This window comes from Loxodonta africana, chromosome 9 (genome assembly GCF_030014295.1).
Source record: "Loxodonta africana isolate mLoxAfr1 chromosome 9, mLoxAfr1.hap2, whole genome shotgun sequence".
NCBI lineage: Eukaryota > Metazoa > Chordata > Mammalia > Proboscidea > Elephantidae > Loxodonta > Loxodonta africana.
In genome coordinates this window covers 7936732-7945596 of record NC_087350.1, presented here as the reverse complement: position 1 = coordinate 7945596, position 8865 = coordinate 7936732, and the positions used below count along the sequence as shown (strand labels likewise).

The following is an 8865-nucleotide window of genomic DNA, read 5'->3' as shown; positions in this document are numbered from 1 at the left end:
TACATGAAGATCTAGAAAAATAAAAGATAAAGACACCTATTCCACACATAAACACAGACACACCCTCACAGAATGCTGGAAAAACGTTACGAAAGAACGCAGGCTCCACCAGCTGATCTTAGACCCTGTGTCTCCAAAACACACACAAGCAAGGACTCCGAATGGGCCGGCAACCCTTCCCCTAAACCAAAAGCAGTGTGTGGGAGGCCATCACTTAGTGCACAAGAATAAAGTACTGGAATGACATTGAGAAAAGATTTTTCATAGCAAAACATTAGGGAATGGATATTTTATTAAAGAGGTGAGCTATGAGTCGGAATTGACCCAAAGGCAATGGGTTTTTTTTTTTTTTTTAAATCCTAAAATGAACAAGGGTCTAAATGTTTTGATTGCAGAAAACAGGGCTATTAAAATACTATTTGTTCCTTGCTAAGCTTTAACTGGGCACTACCTTTTCATGTAATGAATCTCCTCAGCTTAAATTCTCTCTGTCTTGGGGCAGAAGCATCTCCTTTACTCCCGTGTCGGGGAGGGAATGAATCAACCAGCCGCTCCCAAGCAGTGAAGTAATTACAGCACCGTATTTCAACACGCTTGTCACCCCTGAGTGCTTTATACAAACTTGCAATGTCGTTTGATAGTTGTGGAGAATAAAGCAGGACCAGAACCCTGCCTCTGTATTTTTATGAATAAGAGAAAAATCGTTTACGAACAATATACATTTTTCAGTCATTGTTCCACAGTTTAAGGACAGTGGTGGAAAACTGAGTCACTGAAAAACCTCAAAGACTGTGAAAGCTTAAAGTCTTATGACTCATGGCTTTGGTAAAATAACGCTGAGCTAAAAAAAATAGCTCCTGGAAACGTCCTCCGCGCGTGGGCTGTGAGCATCACTGTGTTGGCTAACTCACCTTAAGTGGGCCGTCCCGGCAGTGACAAGCCGGTCAGCTGAGTGAGCTCAGGCAAACTAAAGGAAGGGTTGACTCACAGCTCAGAAGGTTCTGGAATCTTGGTGGATGCTTACTGGATGTGTGGTGGCAGCTCTGGGAGCATATTATTTCTTCCTCTAGGTTAATGTTCTAAAACCACAAAATAATAAAGAAGTGGGCTTAAGAAGAGCTCTCTGTAATGAAACATCAACTTATTCTGCTGTGTCGAAATGCCGTTGTTTCTTTTTTTTCATTGAAGGAAAGAGTGATTATATGTGTCCCGGTGTGTTGTGTGTGAGAGAGAATATGCGATGTGCCAACAATCAACATTTGAGAACATGACTGCACAGGGCTCTTCATAAGCAGCCTTATTAATAAGCTAATAAGAACAGGTGACTGCTCACTCGGCATGATTTCAGGGGGCAGAATCACCTCCTCCACAGTTGCCTAGTATTCCCGTTTAGAGATTCCTCCCTAATGTTTGGTAAATCAGCAGCTGTTGAGTCGACCCCAACTCGTGGTGACCCCGTGTGTGTCAGTAGAAACTTCACTCTATAGGGTGTTCAGTGGCCGAGTTTTTGAAAGTAGATCCCCAGGACTGTCTTCTGAGGCACCTCTGGGTTGGGTAAGGTTTCCCAAAGTGCATTGGAGGAACACCAGTACCGTCATGCTAATACACACTGAGCACAACAGTAGTTCTGTGGTCAAAAAGTAGGGACAATGTTGAGTAAGAAAAAATTCTAAAAAGGTTTTTGTTGCAATACTCCTTGGTGCTTTTAATATGCTAATAGGCATTGTGATAGTAAGGTGGGAATACACTCGGTGTTTTCTGAAGTTATTCAATCAGGAGCCTGCTGTTGCCCAGCAAATCTTTAGTCTTCTAGACTAACATCCCTTGAAAGACACTTTGTGGAACGTTCCTCAGGCTTCTCTTCTGCTGGACTGGCTTGTGAGGATGTGTGAACGGGCATGAATGCAGGACCTTGCGTGCTTTGCCCTGGCTGGGCTCCTAACACCTGAGACAATGTGGTGATTCAGTCAGGCTGTGTTCCCTGAGCGGGGATGGCTTCCCCCCCCAGAGACCACGAGGCGTTCTCCATGAGAAGGAGACAACTGCTACCTGAGGTAGGAAATACTGGTTTGGTGTAACCTGAGCTAAAAGATAAAACAAACAAAGAAAAAAACCCAAATCTCATTTTGGTTCTTTCAAAATGCTTCCCTCTTCCCTGAACTGAGAATCCGTGTATTTACCAGTTCCGAAGTCCCCTTCTGGAGTCTCTGAGTGGTGCAGATGGTTACCATGCTCCACTACTAACTGAAAGGTTGCAGGTTCGAGTCCACCCAGAGACTTGAAAGAAAGGCCGGGTGATCTACTTCCCAAAAATCAGCCACTGAAAACTCCACAGAGCACAGTTCTGCTCTGACACATATGTGCTGCCATGAGTTGGAACTGACTTGACAGCAGCTGTTTTTTTCTTACTGGAATTCTCCTCCTAATCTTGGAAAGATAAGCACAGGCCTTAAAAGCTCTCCCTGCTTGAACTCACATTAGTAAAAAGCTGCAGCAACAGAGCAGCAAAGGAAGCTGCCATCCTCACACTTCAAATGCAACAAGACATCATCACAATGGGTTTAGCCCTGGTAGTTTAAGGTTCAAGGAGCCTTGGTGGTGTGACAGTTAGGGGCTCTGCTGTGTTGGCAGTTTGAACCCATCCAGTGTGTCTGTGAGAGAAAGACCTGGTGATCTGCTCCCATAAATATTACAGCCTAGAAAACCCTGTGGGGCAGCTCTACTGTTTCACTTGGGGTTGCTATGAGTCGAAAATAGATTCGGTGGCACCCAGTAAGGCTTTAGGATCGGAAACCAAAAGATACCTGTATTTCTTAAGCTATGACATAGCGCCATCTGCTGGCTGGAGAATTCCTGGCCACCGAGGTAGCCTAAGGCCTTGGGGCACCAATGGTAGGTCTCACTGACATTCCTAAAATACAGGCCCCACAGCACTGAGCCAGGCCCTCTGACCCTCATCTAAAGGTAAGAAAACTGGAGGCTGAGTTTGTATGACCTGCCCAAGCAAAGATGGCTGGAGACCCGGGTTTTAGTCCCAGCTCATGCTCTCCTCACCATGCGGACTGCAGTATCACCTGCCGCCTGTTCTCACAGTCTGTTCTTCTATCTAGGTGTTGTCCCAGGACTCAGAGCTTACCAACAGAGGTTAGGCCAACTAACCCCTAATCTCCTCACAGTTCTGACCGAGCTTGAAAGAAGAGAGGGCCTCCAGTGGGCTAGCAAGGACACTTCGTGACAGGCAGAGTCCTTTAAGTCCCAGCCCCCAGGGCCAGTGAGGACTGAAGGGAAGAAATGAACATACCTATGAGGCTACTTCTGTGAGCAGCATTAATTCCCCATGCTGATATTTAGGTGGTTATTTGGAGTAAGGTTGTGTGTTTGTGTGTGGTATACGTGTGTATACAGTATATGTGTGAGTGGTGGGCATTTATGTATTGTGTAATAGAAATGTGTTCGTGTGTGGTGTATATGTGTATGTGGCATGGGTTCATGTATGTGTGTGGTCTGTATGTTTGTAGTGTATGTAGTGTACACGTGTCGTGTATGCGTGCACGTGTATGTATGTGTGTGAAGAATCTCCCTCAGAACAGAAGGATCTTGGGACTAAGAATTCTTTTCGGGGCTACCCGAATGCTCCTTATGCTATCTTCACAGGGAAAGGGAAAAATCACAACCCACTCCCTGCTTGGCCCCATTTTGGGGTTTCCTTGCCCTGTCCTCTGTGGGTAGGACTTGGCTGTATGGCACACTGCTGTATAGATCTCCGACCACCCACGAGTCTCCGAGTGCCTTGCTTGTGAACAGAAGAGAAGGGCATTCCTGGAGGGCTAGTGTCTCCTCAACAGGCCCCCTTCTGGGCTGCACGGAAGCTTAGAGAGGGGCCTGTATATACCCGTCCTTCTAGAACAGGGCTGGGGACATAAAATTCTAGTCCCCACACTGTCAATACAATCTGTTAAAAAACATGTGCATGCTGGTTAACACCACTCATTTGACAGTGTAACCTCCTTGTTGTTGTCAGGTGCTGTCAAGTTGGTTCTGACCCATAGCAACCCACTGCCCAGTCCTGTGGCATTCTCACAATCGTTGCTGTGTTTGAGCCCACCATGGCAGCCACTGAGTCAATCCATCTTATTAAGGGTCTTCCTCTTTTCCACTGACCCTCTACCTTATAAGCATGATATTCTTCTCCAGGGCCCTCCTGATAATATGTCCAAAGTATGTGAGATGAAGTCTGTCATCTTCTCTTCCAAGGAGTACTCTGGTCGTACTTCTTCCAAGACAGACTTGTTCGTTCTTCTGGCACTCCATAGTATATTAAATATTCTTCGCCAACACCATAATTCGAAGGCATCAATTCTTCTTCGGTCTTCCTTATTCATTGTACAGCTTCTGCATGTATATGAGGCAACTGGAAATATCATGGTTTGGATCAGGATTACCTTAGTCCTCAAAGTGACATCTTTGCTTTTCAACACTTTAAAGAGATCTTTTGCAACAGATTTTCCCAACGCAATATGTCGTTTGATTTCTTGACTACTGCTTCCATGGGCATTGACTGTTGATCCAACTATTCCAATAACTTTCATAAAAATCATCACAAAGCTAATTTTAAAATTTTATTAAAAATCATAGCTTTAAAAAATACAGTGACAAAATGGAGCTCTTCTGAAAAGCATGGGAAATACAATACACTGCTATGAAGCTGAGTGGATTCTCTGGGAGGCTGGGAGGCCTAAAAACTGAGTGGTCACCTCTGCAGGTGGCAATCTAGGCACACCTGCAGTCATTTGGTCTGATGTAAATATGAAGATACCACTTAACAAGTAAAAGCATGGCTAGGTGACAAAAAATGTGGGTGAAGGACACGCCCAAATTAAAAACATGCATGTAATTACTTTAACTGCTGAGTGGATTGTTTCCAGTAGAAACCTTTGGTTCCGCTGGGGATAAGGTATGTGGCACCCACCATCAATGTGATGTTGGTCAGCTTGTCTGTGATGCTCCCTTATTCCCTGCTAAAGGTGAAAGGCACAAAGAATGAGCCCAGATCCCATACTGAGACCTAGTTAGAACAATCCAGAAGGATGGTGCCAGCAGCCCAAGCTAGATGGCCTGTAAGAAGCCCTGGAAACCTTTCCTCAACCTTTCAAATTTACCCCTTTTCACCATTATAAATTCTTCTTCAGTTAACCTGCCTTTCTCTATTTGCCCTCCTTGTTATCCATGGGGAAGGAGGACTATTCATAGCCGCAGGCACCATTTTCACTGGCCAAGACTTCCACACACTGGCCACAGAAGGTAGCCTACACACACAGGAGCTGCTCTACCAAGGGGAGAGGCCCGAGAGACAGTCTGAGACAGAGAGGGGCCCTGCCTCCCTGGTTGGCCTTCTGGAGGGGAGAGAGGCCCCTCATCACTCTTATCCACTCACATTCTGGATGTTTTCCATCCCCAGACTCCTAGCAGGATAGGAGCTACTGCCAAGGAGTTTGGGAAATCACACCCAAAGAAGGTATAAACTCTATACATTTACTATCTACACTGCTACCTGTTCCAGTAATTGTGTGATTTTTATTACAGGTACACCATGGGGATAAAAGAAGGAAGGCACCAAGAATTCAGCATCATAACCTGTTTCTCAGAGAGGATCACTGCTTCACCCAAACCCAGCATACCCAACCCATCCTTTTACAATTCTCAGTATGAATATGTCCTCACCAACATAGATTTTTGTCATTTATGTTTTTAATTTCAGGGACTATAAGTGTGTAGGGCATCTGCCCAGCAATTTCAGCACACAGGGATCCATCCTGTCTTTAACAAAATGACTAAACCACCAGGTAGCATAATTTCGAAAAGCTTGAGTGGCTTTTAAAAATTTCTTAGGACACGTCCTACAAGTGACTTGTATCTTCTTTGGCTAAGTCAAGGTACCGGTTGCTGCCTTTCTCCACACCTTGATCCCCTCCGTCAGGAGGACGGCTTTCTCTACTGCTCATCATCTGGGGATACACTGGAAAATGTCTTAGGTGTAGCTGAAGATGAGATGGTTCCAAGTTCATGTGTATCCATGGACACAGTAATCTCTTTAATTTTCAAGGGCCACAGGCAATACTAGTATCAATGGCTGATGATGTGTATAAGATCAAACACTAAGAAAAAGAGTAGCTAAGACTATGGGAACTATTAGGTCTGTGTCTTCAACCCAAAGTCACACTTAACATACTCAGTAAGGCCTATATGTGGTGACAGTCGGGGTCTGTAGTTTGATCATGAATTCACACTTTTGGAAACTCAACTTTAGGAGTCTTGAGCCACCATGTTTTCTCCATTAAGGGTACAGAAAAAATGGGGTGGGGGAGTTTTGGCAGCACGCTCTGAGAGGACATTGGGACCACATTCAGTAGATACCAGCCTGAAGTAATCTGCCAAAAACCCACAACCAGAAACCCAGCCTTCTCTCTCAGACTCAAGATGGCAGACATCCCACCCACCCTATGCAGTATCCAATACAGAACTTGATTTACTAGTTACATACAAGCATCTTCAAGATGGTCTGTGGGAGAGAGGATTTCTGGGGGAAAGTATGCCAAGCTAATTCATTCAAATCGTCCTCATTTTTCACATAGATATAAGTCTTCTGTCTCATAACACAGAGCAAAAGCAGGTTCCAGACTTCCCCCCCGCCCCCTTAACCAGCTTCATGTACTGGTTGAGCTCAATTCAAAAAAAAAAAAACCAAAAAACTTCAAAGCATTTTTATACTCAGGAATGCTTTTCAGCAGCCAGGCATCAGTCACGAGGGCTGTCAAAGCCACATTCTGAAGGCAGCCAAGTTCCTTTCTTCTCTTCCCTTCCGCTCTTGCATTTCACAAGTCATGTTCTAGCTGCATCCTTGGGACGCTCTGAGAATTCTGAGTGCAGCAGTGCTACGTACCATGTGGTGAGAATGTCCCTGGTCAGGCCTCTGGGCCTGCTCGTATTCAAATACATCACAGGATTCCAAGGACTGGAAAGACAGAAAAGGAATCTGTAAATGGCTCCTAAAAACAACCTGTCATGAAAACTATACATAGAAGAAAACGAACAGATCAGGCAGCCCTTTGATCGTGCTGCCCATCTTTCTTCACACAGATGTTCTGTAGCTGTGCTTGCTTTCTGGAGGGCGTGCCCTGGGGCAGGCTTTGGGTTACAGCTGTCCAGGCGTGTTCCACATGAGGCTCGCCCCCACAACGGGCAGAGGGTGATGGAAGCAGTCAAAACCAACTCATTTCTGTACATTTTCCTGTGATTGTTTGGCGATCAAAGGCAGCCACAGACAGAACTAGGGCGGTTAGTTAACCACATCGTAGTAGTAATTCCGCAGCCGCAGCTCCACTGCTGCAAATCCAGGCCTGTTCTCCACCCTAAAAAGCAAAGAGATAGATTATTGTTTGTCAGTGTATGTTGTGGGGTGAATTGTGTCCCCCAAAAAGATACGTTGAAGTCTCAACCCCAGCACCTGTGAATGTGACCTTACTTGGAACTAAGGTCTTTGCAGATGTTATCAAGGTAAGATGAGGCCATTAGGGTGGACCCTAATCCTGTACGACTGTTGTCTCTATAAGGGGAGAGACACAGGGAGAACATTATACGAGACAGGCTTAGAGACTGGAGTGAGGCATCTACAAGCCAAGGAATACCAAGGATTGCTTGTTGTTGTTAGGTGCCGCCAAGTCAGTTCCAACCCATAGTGACCCTGTGTATAACAAAACAAAACACTGCCTGATCCTGCACCATCCTCACAATTGTTGCTATGTTTGAGCCCATTGTTGCAGCCACTGTGCCAATCCATCTTGTTGAGGGTCTTCCTCTTTTTCACTGACCCTCTACTTTACCACGCATGATGTCCTTCTCCAGGGACTGGTCCCTCCTGATAACATGTCCAAAGTACACAAGACAAAGTCTCACCATCCTTGCTTCTTAGTAACATTCTGGCTGTACTTCTTCCAAGACAGATTTGTTCCTTCTTCTGGAAGTCCATGGTATATTTGATATTCTTTGCCAACACCATAATTCAAAGGTATCAATTCTTTTTCAGTCTTCCTTACTCACTGTCCGGCTTTCATATGCATATGAGGTGATTGAGAACATCATGGCTCGGGTCAGGCACACCTTAGTCCTCAGGGTGGCATCTTTGCTTTTTAATACTTTAAAGAGGTCTTTTGCAGCAGATTTGCCCAAATGCAATGCGTCTTTCGATTTCTTGGTTGCTGCTTCCATGGGTGTTGATTGTGGATCCAAGTAAAATGAATCCTTGACAACGTCAATCTTTTCTCCATTTATCATGATTTGCTCATTGGTCCAGTGGTGAGGATTTTTGTTTTCTTTATGTTGAGGTGTAATCCATACTGAAGGCTGTGGTCTTTGATCTTCATCAGTAAGTGTTTCAAGTCCTCTTCACTTCCAGCAAGCAACCACCAAAAGCTGGAAGAGGCAAGGAAGGATCTTTTCCTAGAGGTTTCAGAGAGACCATAGCTCTGCCGGAATCTTGATTTCTAATTAAAAAAAAAACAAAAAACCAGTACCATTGAGTCAATTCTGACTCATAGGGACCCTATAGAACAGAGTAGAACTGCCCTATAGGATTTCCAAGGAGCACCCATGGATTTGAACTGCTGACCTTTTGGTTAGCAGCCAAGCTTTTAACAACTGCACCACTATAGATAGCCTCCAGAATTGTGAGACAATAAATTTTTAGGCCACCTTATTTGTAGTATTTTGTTATGGCAGATCTAGGAAACTAATATAATGAGTTTATGAAAACGTGCTGATTATGGTCTTTTTAAAATAATTTTTTGTGTTTTCAGTAAAGGTTTACAC

At 44.7% G+C, this 8865-nt stretch overlaps 1 protein-coding gene across 9 annotated transcripts in view; it reads right to left on the bottom strand.

Moving 5' to 3' along the window:
• Window positions 1-318: 318 nt before the first annotated feature.
• Window positions 319-8865, bottom strand: part of SYK (spleen associated tyrosine kinase) — a 133298-nt gene continuing 124751 nt past the window's right edge. For 2 of the 9 annotated variants that reach the window (XM_064291033.1, XM_064291028.1), the window contains one exon: window positions 319-7409. In XM_064291033.1, coding sequence (XP_064147103.1) covers window positions 7337-7409 — 73 coding nt within the window. In that variant the 3' untranslated portion in view covers window positions 319-7336. Of the gene's footprint in view, window positions 7410-7457; window positions 7604-8865 lie in introns of those variants that run through there. The other 7 variants (XM_064291027.1, XM_064291029.1, XM_064291032.1 and 4 more) reach the window with 4 other exon arrangements.